The following is a 22,584-nucleotide window of genomic DNA, read 5'->3' on the forward strand; positions in this document are numbered from 1 at the left end:
TCGTTCGACCCCCAAAGGGGTCGTGACCTACAGGTTGAGAACCGCTGAATTAGAAGAATGTCAAGTTTCACACAAACTAGAGAAAGTCAGCTAACGTTTATACTATATGAGATAATCAAAATTGATCTGATGAGCTCCGAAAGCATAGTTCATCATGAATTTTATTTCACCATGTAGAAACTTTTTTTTAATGCCTATAATTGTAGATTATCTATGTCTTTATTAGTTTATCACATTTTATTTACCTTTAATTCCATGAAATAATATTGTTGGTGCTTTATTGAGACACTTATTGGAAAAACAAAAATGCTCAGTGCGTGTGTAACAATATTTCTTAGAATTATTTTCCCCTAACTTTATGTGGGAGAACACTATGAGAAAATTAGAGTAATTGAAAAATAATTAATGTTCTGAATAGATATTGTGAATGCTTTCTTCATGGTATTAAAAATAGAGCAGAATTAAGCTAAAGAAAAATATAAACGTCACACTTTAGCCACAGGCATATTAGTTCAATCCTTAGAATTAGTGACAAACTTGAAATTTGCATGTAGGAAGTGTTTCTTTTTTATAACTTCCCGATTTTTCTTTATTGACTATGTATAGCCAAGGCAAAAATAGGTTTGTTTTATATTTAATTCTATAATTTCTAATTTCAGCAAATCTTAAACCATATTTTGGATGACATTGAATTTTTTATCACAAAACTCCAAAAAGCAGCTGAAGCATTTTCTGAGCTTTCTAAAAGGAAGAAAACTAAGAAAGGTAAAAGGAAAGGACCAGGAGGTAAGCTGGATATTCTTTATCTTCTGAAGTCCAATCAGAATTCCAGTGGTGGGCTGTTTCTGCCCTTGTGAAGAGCTCAGCAACATATACTGACAGTGAACCCAGGCGCCTTTTCTAGTTCTGGGAGAGCACCAGGCTTTAGGCAGAGATGAAGACGAGCCAGGGAAGAGTCCAATCTGGTTCCAAGTTGGTACAGTAAAGACTCTAGGATACTTTACTTAAATCACAGACTGAAATTCAGGTAGTGGCTGTGTGTTTGTAGTGATTATAAAATTAATACTTGTTAAGCAAACTCATAGCTCTGTTCTTCCATATTTGGATTTATTTTATTGTAAATATAGAACCTCATTATTTTGTTAAATAAAAGGATTGACTTTTCTCATTAAAACAGATACAAATGTCAATGGGTTTGAACTTTTTCTTATCACAAAACTCCAAATAGTATATTCAGGTCACATACAAATAACATACAAATAGTTTTTTAGTATGCTGTAGTTCAGCTATTTAAAATGGTGCCAAAATATATAAAATTATAATTATGGAACAAAATGCTATAGACTGAAATATATAAAAGAATACCAAATAAATATCCCTTTCATTTCCTGTGACTTCCAGATCTTTCTCTAGCTTATGTCTACATCATAAGCATATGATGTAGACTTGTCTTCCAGATGTGTATATCTGAATGTACCTCACCTTTAAACAGGGTGGGACAAAAGTAGGTTTACAGTTATTTGTATGGAAAATAAGACAGTGATTAATAAATAATAATACAAGAATAATCTCTGTTTCCCATACTGACAACTATAAACCTACTTTTGCCCCACCCTGTATATTCTGAAATTCAGTATTATTATTTCCTGGTGTCACAAATCACTTAGTGCTCCTGTATCCTTTGAAGGGTATACTATTCTCTTGATCACTGAGATTCAACACCACAGATTCTTCTTTGACTCCATTCTATAGCTGATAACCAACATCAACTTAATTTTTTCAGTGTTTCTTTTATCCAGTTTTTTCCCTTTTCATTTTCATAAACAGAATGTGCTTCAAGCTGGCATCAGTTTTTACCCAGCTTTCTAAGCAGTTTTCAAATCTCTAGTCTTACTCTATGAGGATAGTTGTCTTAAAGCACTAGGGTAGTCACTTCATTCTCTGCTAAAAAGCATGTTAATTCCATGTTCTGTTGCTTAAGTCCACCCCTCCCTCACCCTGGCAGTCAAAGGTTATCCACAATCTAACCTGATCTACTTTTCCATTCTCATGTTTCTTTGCTTTATTGTTTGTTATTTCATGTACATTCAATTTCCTTTTTTCCATGTTTTTGCTCATGCTGTCTGGAACAAAACTTTCAAATCCCATCTTCAAAGCTGCTTTCCCCATGAAACATCTCTTAGGTATACATTTCTCTGCCTCCTTTATTAGTTTATCACATTTTATTTACCTTTAATTCCATGAAATAATATTGTTGGTGCTTTATTGAGACACTTATTGGAAAAACAAAAATGCTCAGTGCGTGTGTAACAATATTTCTTAGAATTATTTTCCCCTAACTTTATGTGGGAGAACACTATGAGAAAATTAGAGTAATTGAAAAATAATTAATGTTCTGAATAGATATTGTGAATGCTTTCTTCATGGTATTAAAAATAGAGCAGAATTAAGCTAAAGAAAAATATAAATGTCACACTTTGGCCACAGGCATATTAGTTCAATCCTTAGAATTAGTGACAAACTTGAAATTTGCATGTAGGAAGTGTTTCTTTTTTATAACTTCCCGATTTTTCTTTATTGACTATGTATAGCCAAGGCAAAAATAGGTTTGTTTTATATTTAATTCTATAATTTCTAATTTCAGCAAATCTTAAACCATATTTTGGATGACATTGAATTTTTTATCACAAAACTCCAAAAAGCAGCTGAAGCATTTTCTGAGCTTTCTAAAAGGAAGAAAACTAAGAAAGGTAAAAGGAAAGGACCAGGAGGTAAGCTGGATATTCTTTATCTTCTGAAGTCCAATCAGAATTCCAGTGGTGGGCTGTTTCTGCCCTTGTGAAGAGCTCAGCAACATATACTGACAGTGAACCCAGGCGCCTTTTCTAGTTCTGGGAGAGCACCAGGCTTTAGGCAGAGATGAAGACGAGCCAGGGAAGAGTCCAATCTGGTTCCAAGTTGGTACAGTAAAGACTCTAGGATACTTTACTTAAATCACAGACTGAAATTCAGGTAGTGGCTGTGTGTTTGTAGTGATTATAAAATTAATACTTGTTAAGCAAACTCACAGCTCTGTTCTTCCATATTTGGATTTATTTTATTGTAAATATAGAACCTCATTATTTTGTTAAATAAAAGGATTGGCTTTTCTCATTAAACAGATACAAATGTCAATGGGTTTGAACTTTTTCTTATCACAAAACTCCAAATAGTATATTCAGGTCACATACAAATAACATACAAATAGTTTTTTAGTATGCTGTAGTTCAGCTATTTAAAATGGTGCCAAAATATATAAAATTATAATTATGGAACAAAATGCTATAGACTGAAATATATAAAAGAATAGCAAATTCTTTCATTTCCTGTGACTTCCAGATCTTTCTCTAGCTTCCAAATAAATATCCCTTTCATTTCCTGTGACTTCCAGATCTTTCTCTAGCTTATGTCTACATCATAAGCATATGATGTAGACTTGTCTTCCAGATGTGTATATCTGAATGTACCTCACCTTTAAACAGGGTGGGACAAAAGTAGGTTTACAGTTATTTGTATGGAAAATAAGACAGTGATTAATAAATAATAATACAAGAATAATCTCTGTTTCCCATACTGACAACTATAAACCTACTTTTGCCCCACCCTGTATGTTCTGAAATTCAGTATTATTATTTCCTGATGTCACAAATCACTTAGTGCTCCTGTATCCTTTGAAGGGTATACTATTCTCTTGATCACTGAGATTCAACACCACAGATTCTTCTTTGACTCCATTCTATAGCTGATAACCAACATCAACTTAATTTTTTCAGTGTTTCTTTTATCCAGTTTTTTCCCTTTTCATTTTCATAAACAGAATGTGCTTCAAGCTGGCATCAGTTTTTACCCAGCTTTCTAAGCAGTTTTCAAATCTCTAGTCTTACTCTATGAGGATAGTTGTCTTAAAGCACTAGGGTAGTCACTTCATTCTCTGCTAAAAAGCATGTTAATTCCATGTTCTGTTGCTTAAGTCCACCCCTCCCTCACCCTGGCAGTCAAAGGTTATCCACAATCTAACCTGATCTACTTTTCCATTCTCATGTTTCTTTGCTTTATTGTTTGTTATTTCATGTACATTCAATTTCCTTTTTTCCATGTTTTTGCTCATGCTGTCTGGAACAAAACTTTCAAATCCCATCTTCAAAGCTGCTTTCCCCATGAAACATCTCTTAGGTATACATTTCTCTGCCTCCCAACCAGCTGCAGTGTCTTTCTAATAGCACTCGGTACATCTTTGTTATTTATCTCAATCATGTCTTCTATTACATTTTAAGGCCCTTAAGAGCAGGACTTATAAGTTATACATTTTTATAGTCTTCACAATGACAAGCATAATGACTCCCATTTAGAAAGGCTATAGTAAAAATTTGTGGAATCAAATGAGGATTTGGTGGTGCCTAAAAGTAGAGGAATCCATTTCAAATGTTGGGTCATCTTAATTTGTTATAGTCAGACTATGAGATGTGGTAGGTAACTAGGTAGCATGATACCTGGTATAATCATCAAACTTTACAGACATAAATGTGGACTTTTAAATTTTTTTCCATTTTATGTTTTGGTTGTTATTTATTTATTTTTTTGACAATGTGCTCTCATCTACTCCTCCTCCTACTTATTTCTTTAGAGGGTGTTTTAACTCTGCGGGCAAAACCTCCACCTCCTGATGAATTTATTGACTGTTTTCAAAAGTTTAAACATGGATTTAACCTTCTAGTAAGTGAAATTTATTTATGTATAGTTAAAAGAAAGAAATAAAAGAGATCAAAGTCTAGCCAGGATGTTCCTAATTAAATTAAGAGATAAAATTATTCTTGTAGATTTTTATATGGGTTTTTATTTGCCTTTAATTAGAACACAGATTATAAAATATGATCATCTAAGAGACTTGATAAAAAAAAATGACTCCTTTTTTAAAAGTAAATTTTCCTAATCTGACTCACCCATGCTAATTAATATACTAAAAATGAATCTAGTAATAAAGAACTCTTCGTCTGGGTCATTTTCAGATGTCTGTCTTTTGGTCAGTTACATCATAGTAATACGTTTGTCTGTTCTCTTAATGTTACAGGCCAAATTGAAGTCCCATATTCAGAACCCCAGTGCTGCAGATTTGGTTCACTTTTTATTTACTCCATTAAATATGGTAAGATTTTATAAATTTAAGAACATAATCATTCTTAGTATGTTTTTGAACCCCAAGTGTCTGTTAGATTATATAGACAGTTTTTCTTTATTACCTCATCATCTGTGTAAACATTGAGAATGTGAAATTTAAGAGTTTAAAGGAACCTTAGAAATCATATATTTCACTTACTTTAGAGCTGTGGAAACTGTCGTCTCTGACAGATCTAGGGGAATGAAAAGAAATAAAGGTTTATCGGATACTAGTGTTTCAGTAGATACTAGTGTAATATCAATGACTTGAGCAATATAGACATTTTTCTCATTGCCACACAATAGGCTAGGCATGACTCGTCTGGGGCTGTATGGATGGCTTTTCTCCATGATGTTACTCAGAGACTCAGATTCTTTTCATTGAGGTCTTCCTCCATCACCTCAGCTGTCTCTGAGTCAGTCATTTGGGTGTTTTTTTTGTTTGTTTGTTTATTTATTTAACAAATACTAATTGATAGCCTGCTGTATGTGCTTGGCATTATTAGTAGCTCATAAGGCACAAAACAGACATACATTCTTATCCTCTCAGAACTTATATTTTAATATGGAGGAATAAACCATAACCTAAATAAATTCATAACTAATACAGTTCACTAAAAGTAAGTGCTATGTGAAAAAATACAGCAGGGAAGGTGAACGGGGAGTGTTTCAGGTGCATGTGTGTATGTGTGTGTGTGCATGCTACAATTTTTGAATAGGGTTGGTTAAGGGTACAACTCACTGAAAAGGTGTCATTTGAGCCAACAAAGTGAGGAATGAGTCACATGGATTTCTGCAGAAAGAAAATTGCAGGCAGAGAATAGCTAATATAAATGCTCTTAGGTGATAATATGCAAATCATGTTCTTAGAATATATTGGTTTTGTAATTGTAACAGAGTAAGGGAGGAGGTCAGCAAATTAACAGGCAGACATGTGTCGTTGGACCTTTTAGGTGATTGTAAAACCTTTAACATTTTTGGAGAGTTTTCAGCAGAAAAGGAAAGGATTGCTCTTTCTGAATGATTAGAAATTTGGGGCAAGAAGGGACTGAGGTGGCTGTTAAAATAACGCAGACAAGAGATTATGGTGTTTGGACCAGGTAACATCAAAGGTGATGAGAAGTCAGATTTGGGTTATAAACCATAGAAGCAACAAGATCTGCTGGTAGATTAGATGTGCTGTGCAAGACCCAATAATTTTTAGCCTGACTGGAAAGATGGACTGATTATTAACTGAGTTGGTGAAGACTGGGTGAAATGGGGTTTTGGAAGAAGATAAGGAATTTGGTTTTAGTCATGTGAAAATTGAGTTATATCCAGATGGAAAAACTTGAACTGGTAGTTGAATATTTGAATTTGGAGTTCAGTGGAGAAATCAGGCCTAGAGATATAAATTTGAGGGCCATCTACATAGAGAAGGCATTTGAAGCCAGGAAATTGAATGATGCCACCAAGGGAGTGATTATAAATAAAGAAGACGGACAAGGACTGATGAAGCCAAGGCAGTTTCAGGGTCAAAAAATGGGAAAGACTAGCAAAGAAGATTGAGAAGAAGTAGTAAGTCAGGAAGAGAAACACAAGAATATTGTGGAATTCTAGAAGCCAAAGGAAGAAAATGTTTCCAAGAGGAAGAATTGAGCATTTATGTTAGACTAGCGGCCCGATGCACGAAATTTATGCAAGAGTAGGCTTTCCTTCCCCTGGCTGCCGGCACCGGCTTCCCTCTGGCACCCGGGACCCGGGCTTCCCTTGTGGCCCTGGCTTCGTCCGGAAGATTGTCTGGAAGGACGTCTGGTCTAATTAGCAAATTATGCTTTTATTATTATAGATATCTAGAGTGGAAGCTCATTTACCTCTATATCCTTGTAATAGCTGTACAAAGGCAAAGACAGCGTTGTCTTTAAAGAGTAACTTTGAGCTTAGATAATTTCTGCTATTATCCAGTTGGCCTGAACTTCCTCATGGGGCCAACACCTAACACTAAAGCAATAGAGTTTCCATTGAGTGTCTCTGTGTCCATCTGAAATGCAGAAGCTTCTTCTAGGAGGAAGAGGAGGAGAAGGGGCACTAGGGGACAGTTGGCAGTCTTTGGCCTGCACACTGTGTTTGTAGTGTGGTGATGTGCACATAACACAATTTCCCCCCCAGAAAACTTCCTTCTCCACATGTATATTTTGAATGAGGTATAATTTTGAAGCTAACAAAATGGTGTATTGGGAATAATTCCCTTTATGAAGCAGCTGGAATGTTAGCCGACAAAAGGTTATACCACTTGTGTCATAGGCCAGAATCCAAGATACACATCTTCATTTTCTAGATTTTTAATACACAGGTGTGCTCTTTCCTTATACATTTAATGAAGTGGGCACAGTAATGCACTTCCTTTCCCATTTTATATTTCTCATATTTACACATAATATAGCAGCGGGGTTTCTAAGCTGGCTTTATGTACAACCCCTTTGTTCTGCAGGAGAGCTGGCAGAATGAGCTGGAATAATATTTAAGGGTGCACAGAGGAAAGTGCTGAAGTTTCAGAAAAGCATGGCAATAGCAAGCAGATGGAGCAATTGGCCTCATGCGTAGACAGATCCTAAGGAAACTGGGCTACAAATCACCCTTTCCTATAATTCCACAAATTTGATATAGACCATTCCCCTTTTTGTGGGGAAGACAAATGAGAGAGAAGTGGGAAGAAGGCAGAACCTCTTTTAAAAACTTTGAGGAGGACAGAGTTTCCTATTTTGGGGGCTAAGGCAGGAATGTTTGGAGTGATTGTGAGTGGTTCACCCTGTCCAAGAGCAAACGATTACTTTGAAGAATGACAGTAGCAATAAGAACCGTTAGTGTTGCTTTGTGTACCGCTCCTGTGATTTTTTTGAAGAGTAAGAATAGTAATTATATGAAGCAGATACATTTCACTATTTTTTATTTAGAGCATATGAAGACTACGGTCATTAACTTCTTTAATCTTTATAAAAAATGGAGCAAATTCAGCATTTCTCATAGCTTTTACTTGAATATTAGGGAAGAAATGGGGGGAAAAGAGAATCTAAGTAATAAAAGGAATAAATCTCATTCTTCTTTCACCAAGGGTAACTAGACAAGACCTGAAGTAGAATATGAAATGGATATTGCTTTACAGACAGGAAAGTAAGTGACATTATCAGCATGAAGTCAGAATTGGGCAATAAGAGATTAGAAGATGAAAGTCCAAGGCTACGTCAGTAATTTATGAATGCTTCCATATGTTGCTGCTATATATAGAGCATCAGGTTTCCACTTGTCTATTTATAGTTGAATAATTCTTGCCATATAAGCATTTTTAAAATTAGAAGGCCATTCATATGCAAAGAAACTGATTCTAGCTCACTAACAAAATTTGTATTCTTTATTCTTTAACACATTTGATACTATCTCAGTTTGAGTATTAGGAAGTATTGTTCATGATGCAGTTTTGCCACCTCCTCTCATTTATTTCACACTTTCACAGATTATAAGTAGCTATTGAGTCATTACACAAAGTAGGAATATAAAATAAAGTGACTAGTTTTCATAACATACAAAATGTAGTCTTTCTAATTAGGCTAGGTATCTGAAAACATTGATATATTTTATATTTTTTTCCTCAAAAGTGACTGCTTGTTAATGGTCTTCCCAAACATAATATTTCTATTACTCCATTTAATGTTCTGCCTATAGAGCCCAGACATTTTATGTGGAGATGGGAAGGAATATTTATTAGGGCCTGACTTTTAGCCAGACAAAGTTTAGTGGCTTTAAACCTTGTGAGTTTAAACCTGTACCCTCCGCATCTGAACGCAAGCATATCCACAGCACACATGCATGCACACATGTCTACTCACATTCTTGAGAGGGAACTTTGGCCCATAGCCTTTTATTTACCTGCTTTAGTTTTATTCCCTCTTCACTCTGTGAAAATAAACTCTTTAATATTCCTCTACTCCTTTACTCTTTACTTTTTCCTTATGTATTTACTGGAAGTACTTGTAAGGCTTGCACGTAAATAATGACTGTGCCAGTTGTCAAGGTAGATTTTGTTCTCAGTAAGAGCCCACCTCCCTTATCCTTCATTTTTTCTTTTGTTTGTTCTCATTCATTCCCGTAACACTGTGTCTATTGCAATTCAAAATCAGATAAGTCTTGGTCCAAGTCCTCAAGGGAGCAGAAACTAAAAAATAAGCCATAAGCTATAATGCAATTTGTTACTAATATGCACAAATGATTTTGGGGACATAGAGGTGCATCAGAGTTACATTGTGGAGTTAAAAGGGCTTTCCAGAAGAGGTGGTACCTGATGATGGAGGAGGGCCTTCTGGGAGGCTGGGAAGCAGCATGTCAAATACATAGAGGTCTGCACAGCACAGCAGGCTCAGAACACCAGGACGACCGGGGAGAAGGTGACTGTTAGTCTGGCACCATTCAAAAACACATTTCTTTCTTCTTGTGCCACATCTCTGGGAAGGTGAGATTTCTATAAAGGGCTCTGGTTTCTGCTCTAGGAGATAATAACTGCCATTCTTTAGCCAGGAAATAGCCCCTGAGAAGTAAATATGGAACAATTTTCAGAAATTCTCTTATCATCACTTTATCAGGGAGTTACACCTGTTTATTTGTTTGTGCTAGTCATTAAATTATCCATTTCAAGTCAGGACAATTTCCTTGGATTAAATTCTAGGGAAAAATACATAGATTCAGAGTCCCAGTTCTCTTTCTTTCACTTTTCTCTTTAGGCCCTTTTATTTTTGTACATCTTTGTAGGCACAGCCACAGACTGTTAGCTTGAGCATAGTCTTCCTTTCTATAACCATATTTTTCAAGTTTGGCATAATAGATTTCCAGTGAAGATTTTTTTTTTTTAACAAACCAAAAATCAGAGTTGGTTAAACCATCTGACTTAGAATTCTCTGTAAAGATATTAGTATTTTCCAAGTAAAGTACAGTGATATGCAGCCAATAGACAGAGCCCATGAAAGCTGTTAAATTATTAACTTTTCATTTTAGATTATTAGTCACCACCAATCTGGACAGATCATCTGGCAAGCTGTTTTTCATTCAGTAGTGCATTGCACAACATCAAAAGTTAATTTGAGTTTATAAAACCAGTGCTTGTTTTGGCATGGCTTTTGAAAATATACAAATAATCGTCATCGTCTTGCTAAAAAATGATGTATTGTGTTTTTAGGTGGTGCAGGCAACAGGAGGTCCTGAACTAGCCAGTTCAGTACTCAGCCCCCTATTGACTAAAGATACAATTGATTTCTTAAATTATACTGTCAATACAGATGAAAGACAGCTGTGGATGTCATTGGGAGAAACTTGGATGAAAGCCAGGTAAACATGAGTTTAGCATCTAATACCTATAATACTTTAAGTATTGTTCTTTGTTTATTGTATGGATCTAACAAGACATTTATTTAACCTTCTAAGTATGAAGACTAGGTGTTATAGATGAAAACCCATGAAAGGTTAAAAGTCTGGGGGAGAACATAGAGGTATATGGAATATAAGGCATGATAAATGCCAAAGTGACATAAACAAACTGCTATTGGTTGGCAAGGTGGAACAGTCAGGAAGAGGATTTAGAGAGGAGGGTAGTTAGTGTTCAAAGAAGAGCTGGCATTTAAAATCAATAGCTAAAACCATTAAGTAGAGAGATGCATGTTTGGCTAAAAGTCTGAGGGAGAACATAGAGGTATATGGAATATAAGGCATGATAAATGCCAAAGTGACATAAACAAACTGCTATTGGTTGGCAAGGTGGAACAGTCAGGAAGAGGATTTAGAGAGGAGGGTAGTTAGTGTTCAAAGAAGAGCTGGCATTTAAAATCAATAGCTAAAACCATTAAGTAGAGAGATGCATGTTTCTGTATAGACATACACATACAGAAGAGTTTGCTAGTCACTTTCATTCACTTTATTGAGGTACGTTACTATTCCCATTTTACAGATTAGGATATTGAGGCATAGAGAGGTAAACTAATTTGCCCAAAGCCAAACAACTCATATGTGGCAGAGTGGGGATTTGAACCTAGGTAATCTGGCCCTGTAGTCAATGTTCATAATTATTTCTCTAAGCTGCCTGTCAGCAGGATGGATAGGATTTCCACAAATACATAGCAGAGAAAGGGCCTACCCAGCAGAGAGAGAAGCTCGAGGGAAGGCATGAAGCAGTAGATTGAAGTATGAATATGTGTTCACTTAGAATATAGACTTTGGGTAGTGGGGGATTGTGGAGAATTGGGAGGAGGAATGGTGTTAAATGAGGCAAACAGAAATGAGCAGGGCTGGGTTATGAAGGCTCTCAATGTCATGCTGTGGAGTTGGAGCAAGGCTCTATAGGCTGTGGAGAACCAATAACTTTGTGAAGTAGAGTATGACATAAACACATATGTGTTTTTAGAAAGATCATTCTTATAGTTGAGTTTAATAAAAACAAGGACAGAAGTAACTAGAGGCGAAGAGGCCCCTTTGGATGATAATGCTGTAGTTCATTATTTTTTAAAATTTTCTATTAAATGTATTGGGGTGATATTGGTTAATAAAATTATATAGGTTTCAGTTGTACAATTCTATAATACATCATCTGTATATTGCATTGTGTGTTTACCACCCAAAGTCAGATCTGGGACTAGAATTGTGGTGTGGAAATGGAAAGGAGGAGGGAGAAATTTTAAGAATTGTATCTTGTCAATAAAGTGATTGTGGAAAACAAATAATTAACAATTGCAGTGTTCAAGTTTGCTGAGCAAAGCAAGTAATAAAAATGTTTCTCTTTTCATTATACATGAATAAATAATTTTTGCTTTCCTTATTTTTCCAAGTCTCTTTAAAAAAAATATTTTTATTGATTCAGAGAGGAAGGGAGAGGGAGAGAGAGATAGAAACATCAATGATGAGAGAGAATCATTGATTGGCTGCCTCCTGCACGATCTCCACTGGGGATTGAGTTCAAAACCAGGCATATGCCCTGGATCGGAATTGAACCCAGGATGCTTCAGTCTGCAGGCTGACGCTTGATCCACTGAGCCAAACCAGCTAGGGCTTTCCAAGTCTTTTTATTTCTGTCAATACTTAAGGAGGGAATCACTCACTATGGTCACTTGCAAGCTTGTCTTCCTAATGCTTTTGAAAGGGCTAGCCTAAAAGTAATGGCCCAGTTCACTATTTTGTTTTCCTTTTTCTATTGAAACATATAAACCATTCCCAAAATCCAAACCATTTGGACTTTGGCAACTGCTTGTGTTAGGATATGGTTTACATGTTGAATGTTTTACCAAGCAGAAAGCTCTTTAAAAGCATGCAGTTGTTTTTATATTGAAAATACTAGAGGCCAGGTGTACAGATTCGTGAATGGGGGTGGGGGGTGCTGGTCCCTCAGCCTGTCCTGCGCCCTCTCACAATCTGGGAGCCCTCGGGGAATGTCTGACTGGTGGTTTAGGCCCAATCCCCACAGGCCAGGCTGAGGGACCCCACTGGTGCACGAATCCATGCATACACCAGGCCTCTATTATTAATATAACCCTATATCACACTATGTATATATTATATCATGTACAAACTCATTAAATAGATTTCTTAAACCTACTAGATTTATGCATATTATGATTTTATGATAAGCCTGAAAAAGCTATTTTAATTCTAAGAGTATTAGGAAATGAATACACTGACTTAAAAACTCATAAAGATAAAAATAATCATGAAGGTACATAATAATCTGAATGCAATGGCTAATTTCATTAAAGTAGAAATATAATCTGAAGAATTAAATCAGGTGTGAAAGATAAACAGATTTTAGCAGAAATGAAGCTATAATTTCTGTCCTAGTTATTTTTATGGTTCATGAGTGATTAGGGGCTTGTAGAAACAAGTGTCACTCAAAGTCATTAAAAAATGAATGGATAATGATGGTGATTACAGACTAGTCCTAACTTGATTTTACTTATTAAAATGTTGCTGATACATTTAATTTACAAAATCAGCAATGTTTTATTTTTGGGGACTTCATAACTTAAAAAATCATAAACCTTAAGAACATTCTCTGCTGTTTCTCTTTTGAAAAATATATCCAATATCAGGAGGTTTCAGAATGATGGGAGAGAATGAAGGGAAAGATGACAATCGGAAACTACTTTAGATAATAGAGAAGTTTATGTTCTAAATACTTAGCACATTTCTAGTTTCACGTTGGTCCTTTCCCAAATTTTCGAAAACATATACCCATGTTTAAAAGTTGAATGAATGGGGATTTGAGGCATGGTGTAAAAACAGGTAATGAAGCAGAATTCAATCTTCCTTTCATTTTATATGTATTAAATATGAGATGAATATGTTTACCTTTTTGGTGAAGGGAAAGCAGATTAGGTATGCACTGTTTTTGTTGTTTTGTGCATTTGTGTTTGTGTTTTATAGCTAGCCTTACTAAAGATAATCTTGAGCATGAATACATTTCTTAATTTTATTTTTTGTACACCTTAATGTCCTACAGAACAGAGTGGCCAAAAGAACAGTTTATTGCACCATATGTCCCACGGTTCCGCAGTGGCTGGGAGCCGCCCATGCTGAACTTCATGGGAGCTCCACTGGAACAAGACCTTTATCAGTTGGCTGGCACTGTGGCAAATGTAGCAGAACATCAACACAGACATGAAGCAAAAAGATATTCCACAGAGGTGAAGGTTTTTAAACATACCTTTTGCAGAAAATACCATGATCTGTGCATTTTCTTAATATTCCACTGAGTTCTCTTTTTATCTGAAGATATTCTAGAATCAGTGATGAAATGTTCTGCCCTTAGTTACCTCTCTCTCTCTCCTCTTTGTTGTGACAGTTTCTGTTTCCCTGTGAAGCCCAACATGAGTCCATATCATCCCTTCCAGCCTGCCAGCTGCCCCCTGTCCATCCTGCCAGTGCCCCCCATTCTGCTGGTGCCCCCTCATCCTGCTGGTGGCTCCTATCCTGCTGGTGCCCCCCATCCTGCCGGTGGCTTCCATCCTGCTGGTGCCCCCATCTTGCCAGTGCCCCCTCATCCTGCCAGTGCTCCCTGAACTCCAGTGATCCCATCTTTTTGAAGTGTGTTCTCTTTCTCCTTATCTGGGAATTGCCCTCCTACCACTGCCTTATTCTTTCTATTTTCCTCTCCCATCTTTAGACCCTCAAGACATTTCCCAGAACCCAGGTTCTCTAAGCTCATCCCAAGCAGGTCTTTCCTGAAAGCCTTAATTCTTTCCTTTCTTCTCCCTCATTTCTTCCTCCCTTCCTCTCCCTCCTTCTCTCCCTCCTTCCTTCCATTTTTTTTTCCGTTTTCTTTTTCTTTTTGCCTAGTTTCCAACCTCTGGGGTCCTATCAGCCTGGCTAGGAGGAAGTCCCAGCTTCAAATGATCATTTATAACACTATTACTTATACCTTCAAGAGGTAATAAAATCTATTGTATCTTTTATATATTTAGTAAGCTACAGAGTACACCTATTTGGGGAGCAAATTAAAAGATTGAAATTGGGTATGTTACCTCTTTATATTCTTTAAAAATGATTTTGCTATGACTCTTCTTGTTCTATCAGAAAATAAAGTTGAACATTGCTTAATGCCGAATCAAACCAAATAGGATGATTAGAAGTAATTAGAGGAATGAAGTCTAGTTTGGAAAAGGTCCTCCTTGAAGTCCTACTCATTTTCTTTATTTAATTTCTTAGATTAATGTTCTTGGACTACTGTGCTATTTATAATGTGGTAGATATGATATCAATGAATGAATTAACAAACCAGAGTAAACCCTTACTTTTAAAGAGAAAAATTTATGTAAGTTTAATTTCTTAAAATTATTCCCTTAGACAATAACCATATTATAGAAAGTTGGTTAAATTCTGAAACTTTAAAAATAAAGCAAACTGCCCTGGCTGGTTTGGCTCAGTGGATAGAGCCTTGGCCTCTGGACTGAAGGGTCCTGGGTTCGATTCCAGTCAAGGTCACATGCCTGGGTTGCGGGCCCAATCCCCAGTGTGGGGCGTGCAAAAGGCAGCCAATCAATTATTCTCTCTCATCATTGATGTTTCTATCTCTCTCTTCCTCTCCCTTCCTCTCTGAAATCAATAAAAATATATATATTAAAAAAAATAAAGCAAACATACTGCTTTGAAAATATTTTTTTTCTAATGTGACTTTTTCCTCTGGCTGCATATAAGGGTTTAGGTGGAGTCCGTAACTGCCCTTCCCTCCAACTGAGTGATTAAGAAGATGACCTCAGAGTTCTGGGCAGTGGTTGGCAGGCATACAACCCTGTCTGTAATTTCATAGTTTAGACCTCATCACTATGAGTTTTTTTCCTCATAGAGAGCAGAGTTTTTAGAGGAATAAATGTAATCAAACATGAAATTATGTTACTCTTGCTGTTGCTATAGTTACAGCTGACTATTTTCAAATTATAGAAATTTCCAGCTTACAGTCTTCATATATTAAATAAGAAAATATATCTACTTTATAATTATGCCTCAGAAATTCACTTTTGTGAGTTCTCTTCTGTGAGTTCTTTTTTAGTTTGTGCATGTATTTAAAGAGAGGGTAATGTATTTGGGACTTCGAGTGTAAAAGTTACTTCCTCTCATTTAGTAAGTAATTTTAAAAGAAGAATTATTGACAATCCTTCCTTATAATGCATTATCTCATTTTCTGGTTATAAATGATTTTTCAGAGATTTTTTTTTTTAAAAGAAAGGCACCTGCTAGCATTTCTAGGAAATTTACTACCCTAAGATTTTGTTGAAAAGCCAAGTACTGATGGCTTAAAATGCATAAGGAATGTAGTCATTCCCAGAAGAGAGATTTTATTACACTTTATTGCTACTTTTATGAATACATTCAGGGCAAGCCTTGGCTGACTCGGGTTTTGTTTAGAATCGAAGGCATAGGTGAAGTGGAGTGACAAATACGGTGGCAGTGCTCACCTTTACTTCCACTGAGCCAGCAGCAGGTGCACACGAGGTTGTGTGGTCATCAGAGTCACTTGGCATCATTTCCTCCTCCTCCTGACATTCCCGTCACTCTCAGGGCCTGGTGATCTCATACTGGTTGCTTCACTCTGTGGGTGACTCTAACAGTTTCTTGAACTCCTCCCTATATTTTTAACAGCCTTCAATAAAAAATTGACTAATCATCTAATTCCTCTACTCTGTCCTTGGGAAATGATAAGCTGAATTAAGCTATTTGTTTTCTATTTAATTTTTCAGCTTTATTGAGGTATAATTGACAAAAAATGTAAGATATTTAAAGTATCTTTACGTAAAGCATCACTACCATCTAGTTAATTAACATCAACACATCCATGACCTCACATACTTATTTATCTTTGTTGTTGAGAACATTTAAGTTCGACTCTTTTAGCAAATTTGAATTATATAGTACAATGTTATAAATTGTAGTCACCATGTTTTACATTAGATCCTCAAGCCTTTCATAGCCAAAAGTTTATACCCTTTCACCAACTTCTTCTTACATCCCCCAGCCCCTGGCAACCATTTTTCTACTATTTCTATGAGTTTGACTTTTTTTTTTAAGATTCCACATGTAAGTGATACTATGCAATATTTGTCTTTTGCTGTGTGGCTCATTTTACTTAGCATAATGCCCTCAAGGTTCATCCATCCATGTTGTTGCAAATGGTAGAATTTCCTTATATTTCATGGTTGAGTAATATCCCATTGTAACATATATATATCTTATACGTATACATATACATACCACATCTTCCTTATCTACTCATCTGTTGATGGATGCCTAGGCTGTTTCCATATCTTAGCTATTATGAATAATGCTGAAATGTACATCAAAGTGCAGATATCTCTTCAAGACCCTAATTTTGTTTTCTTCAGTAATATACCCAGTAATGGGACAGCTGAGTCATATAGTAGTTTTATTTTTGATTTTTAAGGAACATCCATACTATTTTCCATAATGACTACACCAATTGACATTCTCAACAACAGCACAAGAGTTTCCTTGTCTCTACACCTTTATCAACATTTTGTTATTGTATGTCTTTTTTTATAATAGCCATCCTAACAGGTGTAAGGTGGTATCTTATGTGGTTTTGATTTAGATTTCCCTGATGATTAGCGATGCTAAGTGCCTTTTCATGTACCTGTTGACTGTTTGTACGACTTATTTGAGAAAATGTCTGTACAGTTCCTCTGCCAATTTTTAAATTGGATTTTGTTTTTTGGCTACTGAGTTGTATGAGTTCTTTATGTATTTTGGATATTAACCCCCATCAGATATAGGATTTACAAATATTTTCTCCCACTTCATAGATTGCCTTTTCACTTTGTTGATGGTTTGCTAAGGTAATCAAATGGTGGAAATTGTTTAATTTTATTTGTGTGTTAAGTGCAGCATCCTCATATAGTTCCTAGGAATAATATGATATGGGTATTTAAATATCAACACTGCTCCGTGGAGACACCTCATCTGCTCAGTCTGTGATAAACTCAACCCTACTCCTGCCAACTTTGTCATTAGAAATAACTATATTAAACATGTGCCCATGACTTATTTGAGAAAATGTCTGTACAGTTCCTCTGCCCATTTTTAATTGGATTTTGTTTTTTGCCTACTGAGTTGTATGAGTTCTTTATTTTTGGATATTAACCCCCATCAGATATAGGATTTGCAAATATTTTCTCCCACTTCATAGATTGCCTTTTCACTTTGTTGATGGTTTGCTAAGGTAATCAAATGGTGGAAATTGTTTAATTTTATTTGTGTGTTAAGTGCAGCATCCTCATATAGTTCCTAGGAATAATGTGATATGGGTATTTAAATATCAACACTGGACCGTGGAGACACCTCATCTGCTCAGTCTGTGATAAACTCAGCCCTACTCCTGCCAACTTTGTCATTAGAAATAACTATATTAAACATGTGCCCAGTAATTTTTTAAACCATTCCCGGTTTTAAATATTTTACCCCAGGGATTACATAAACAATTGAAATAGCCAAGGAATCCTAGTGCTTCAGAGTCTGTCATGTATCTCCCATACCTCACTTTACAAAAGGAAGCAGTACAAAATCTTTAGATGAATGTGTGTGTGTTTTTTTGTTTTGTTTCTTCATTTTTCCCCCATAATTTTAGAAGCATGCTGTTCAGTGAAACCATAGTCCTCAGTCTCCCTTGGTTAGTCCAGTAAGCCCATGTCCAAATTGTGTTAACTGCAAAAGGAAGTGACTCTGGCATTGTCTCCTTCTGGACTATTGACTGTTAAGATCAATGTGTTTCTGCCTTTTTATGTTCTCCTCAACAGTAAATCTGATAATAGTGCTGCCATTTAAAAAATAATACAAAATAGTTTCTGTGTACATTTTAAATAATAAGAAAAATGAGAAGGTGGTATAATTTCAATGCACAGAGTTCAGATGATTTTCATGTGACAATATTTACCTTGCTAGTGGTAAAGGACTGCTTCTTAAACATAGAAAGAAAGGGTTAAGGGTTTTTTTGTTATTTTTAAACCACTTTTATTTTATATAAGCTCTTAAAGTCTGCCGAATCCTAAAATCACCTAGTACTGAAATTCCTGAGGAAAGAATGTATAGGCATACCTCATTTTATTGTGCCTCGCTTTATTGCTCTTCACAGATGTTGTGTTTTTCTGTTTTGTTTGTTTGTTTTTTACAAATTGAAGGCCAGACCATTCAGCAGCAAAAATATTACTAGTTGCTTTATTGGGTACTGGCTTTATTGCAGTGGTCTGGAACCAAACCCACAGTATCTCCGAGTTATGCTTGTATTGTTTTTATACCTGGACATTTCCAGAATTAAGATTTAGCCTTTGCTCTAATTACTTTTCTTATTATAAGTAGGTCTTGGACAAAATGTATCTACCTTGTTTCATAATTTATTCACTTAATGGTTATTAACTTAATGGGCAATCACTTGAAAATGAAACTGATCACAGTATAGCCGAGTGTTCGTATTGATTGACGTCAGTGCTCATTCAGTTAATTAATGTTGGTGATTCTTTAATCTCTCCTTCCCTGTCTTTCAGCAATCCAGTGTATCAGAGTACTTTCCACCTCCACCTGAGGGGTATGCATTCAATAACATTTACACAAGAGGGCCCCATCTGGACCAAGGGGACACTGCTGCTGCTTTTAAGCCAACTCCTAATCGCCATGTAGATAGGTAATATTCCATGGGCATCATTGGGAGAGCTGTGGATGACTATCTCTGATTTAGTGCAAATAGAGATGCCAGTGTCTGCATTGTTCACTGCAGCTTTAAACTGTCCATCTGTCAGTCGTTTGTAAAGTTTCAGCTGTTCCATCATAGAACTGGCTTTGATGAACAAAACCTCCAGTCCACAATTCTAACGTAGCATAACTGCCTTTGGATGACTTTCTCTTCTTAAGATGATGTTTCTGACAAAATATGTGAATTAAGAAGAATGGCTTTAACATTCTCAACTGTTTGCACCAGATGGTCTCTACCAGCTCTGTATCTTTTAGAGGAAATAATTTTCATCTTTTCTCTCCAGAAACAAACAGATCTTTCTTTATATAGAAATATTTAAACTAAAGATAAACTAAATATTTTAATGGAGTCAATGCCTTATTTACCATTTTACCATTTTGTCTTACTGTATTCTCACTTTCCAGTTTTACATTTTATTAATTTCCCCAAATTTCTCTCTTAAAAAATTTAATATAGGCAGAGATGGGAAATTGAGATGGGTAAGAAATAAAGGAATTGGAATAGGTTCACTTTTTCAGTCTTGTTTTCCAGCCTCAACAAGTGAGGTTGACACAGAGGCCAACCCATATAAGACAAAGGAAAGGTGAAATGTTGGTAGCAAGGATATGGGAAAATGATCACTCCGATGAAGTGGGGTAGAGAGCTTGTTCTGTGCTCTCCTATCTCAAAGCCTCACTCACCATGAGTGTCCTATTTATTTATTTATTTATTTATTTATTTATTATTTTTCCAGTATGCTCTTTTCTTAATAGAATCTAAAGAGGGTGATATTCTGTTGGGAATGATGACATAGATAATATTTAACTAAAAGGTGTGAAAATTATACAGGTATTATTCTAATTGAGTGCAAAGAAGAGTCAGGAATGAATAACACATTTTGAAAATGTCAACATGAGATACTTTTTAATTTTAGGTGCAATTTTAGTAGATATACATGAAAATCACTTTTGAAGTTTAAAAATTATTTCATTGAAATTCTTCTTGACTAATCATTACTCATCCTCATATTTTCTTCTTCCTTTGTTTCTACCTTAGTTGTCAATAATCAAGAAGTTATTTCAGATTAGTGATTCTTACCTTTTCCTTTTGTTTCATAACTCCAGTAAATTGTGATGGTTTTTCACTGTTAGGTAACTAGAAAACAGCGTCAATTTTCTCATGGAATTTTATATATCACAGATGATGTAAGGGACATTCTTTTAAAAGTTATTACATATTTTACCTCATTTAGAGAATACTGTGGTGAATTTCATAAGGTTTATTTTAGTAACCTTTCTGAATAATAAATTAAAATGGAATTTAGTGATGACAGTTTCATGAAGGGATATTCAATAGACCTTAGAGTTACCATAATTTAGCCACAGAAAGAATGTTTGAAAAACACGGTGGTTAGTGGGTAGACCATATAACTCAATTGTCTTTATGGAGCCTAACCTCTCAGCTGGGCTGTTATAATAGGGGCTGGATAGTTGATAGACACCCGGGTCATTAATTATCTGTGTTGCTAAGAAAATTTGTCATTACTTTTGTAAAAACTGAAAGTTCTCCTCTGATATGAAATACACAGAGGGTTGGAATTTTTTTATAATAATTATTATTCATCTTAAACTCTGTTATATGCCAAGAATACAGTAAATACCATTTGAAGTATATTCACTGTTCAGTGAAATTACTATGTCATTAGGGAAATCACCTGTTGAATTTACAGCCCTCACCTTTGAAGGATTATAGTTTACTGCCATTCAAAAGCAAGTAGTGTTTTAGAGAAGTCTTGGGTCATTGCTTTCTCCATGTCTACTCTATATTAAATGTATATCTGTTACTCCAAATCAGAAACAGAGACCATATCATTTTTATACATTCCAGGTCTTTAAGGAAACTTTGGTACATCTGAAAAATTACAAGGTGTGATTTTTCAAATTGATAGCTATGGTCAGTGTATACCCAGGTTTAATCTAGAGAAAGCGAGAAACTGAAAATTTGTAAATTCTGAAGTACGTTGTAAGTGCATGCTGGGCAGTTGCTTCTGAGACACCCAAGATAGCAAAAACTTAAAGGAGAAGTGCAGCCAAAACCTCTTCAACCTGCAGACTCAGTGCACAGTGGCAGAGAGTTACTTTACCTGTGTGACGGAACTCAGCTCTGCTTTGTCAGTTGTGCTTATTTTCCAGATCGTAGGAGAGAAGAACATGAGGGAGGAAAGACAGAAACTGTTTTCGTAAGTTTGGGAGTGATTGAATCTTATCTTATCCTCTTCCCCCCACTCCCAACGAAATCTTAATAGTTAGGATCATATAACTAGAGATAAGGATGGGAAATTCATGGAACACAATTTAGAATTCTCATTATTAATAATGTATAATAATGATTTGGCTATAGTTTGACTTTTTCTCATTTTTTTAAGTATACCAAGAATAGCCAATAGCATATCTTACAGCTCATCTTTTTTCTTTGTCCTGAACCTCTTGTTCTGGAGTCACAATCTAAGAAGAACCATTTACCTATGGGGACAGAACATATTGTGTCCATAGCTATCTTGCAGTTCCTGCTGTGACTCATCATTCCAGAGGACCTTGGTTGGCAGCAAAGAGAATGGCCACGTTAAGAGGAGAAGGATGACGGGCCATTTTAGTCCCTGTTGCTTTTCATCTTGTAGAGATGTGTGAGGAAATGTGGGGATGTAAATGGAGGAGAAGATTAGGGAGTAAAATTAATTCATAACCGTTAAAGTTGTTTTATTATTAAAATGAAGAAAATAATATTAGGTTTTATTGTATTATATACAAACGTATTTTAAGTATGTTGTTAAATCTATTAATGGTAAGTTAATGATTAAAAGAAGTATTTGGTTTATTAAGAAAGTTTTATTTTTTTAAATATAGAATTCTTATGTTCTTCCTATTAAAGTAAGTTTATAGTAAATTATTTAATTAATTTGGAAGTGTTATTGGTTTGTACTTAATCCATACCTTCCCTTACAATTTAGATAACTGGATAAAGCTTTCCTAAAATTGGACAGTCATAATTCTTAAATATATATTTGCTTAATAAATTGAAAATGTTACTTGAATAGTGAAATCAACATATAATTGAAGTTACCACTATGGAAACTATTTTCAGTCTCCTTTAAT

General features: G+C 35.5%; 1 protein-coding gene across 6 annotated transcripts in view; it reads left to right on the forward strand.

Annotated features, from left to right (window-relative positions):
* The window catches only part of EPS8 (epidermal growth factor receptor pathway substrate 8), a 172,304-nt gene that overhangs the window by 125,148 nt on the left and 24,572 nt on the right, over positions 1-22,584 (forward strand). For all 6 annotated transcript variants that reach the window (XM_014540175.1, XM_014540173.1, XM_014540174.1 and 3 more), the window contains 6 exons: positions 660-786; positions 4,664-4,752; positions 5,108-5,182; positions 10,397-10,545; positions 13,700-13,883; positions 19,248-19,384. In XM_014540175.1, the coding sequence (XP_014395661.1) occupies positions 660-786; positions 4,664-4,752; positions 5,108-5,182; positions 10,397-10,545; positions 13,700-13,883; positions 19,248-19,384 (761 nt within the window). The remainder of the gene's footprint in view (positions 1-659; positions 787-4,663; positions 4,753-5,107; positions 5,183-10,396; positions 10,546-13,699; positions 13,884-19,247; positions 19,385-22,584) is intronic.

This window comes from Myotis brandtii, unplaced genomic scaffold (genome assembly GCF_000412655.1).
Source record: "Myotis brandtii unplaced genomic scaffold, ASM41265v1 scaffold237, whole genome shotgun sequence".
Taxonomy (NCBI): domain Eukaryota; kingdom Metazoa; phylum Chordata; class Mammalia; order Chiroptera; family Vespertilionidae; genus Myotis; species Myotis brandtii.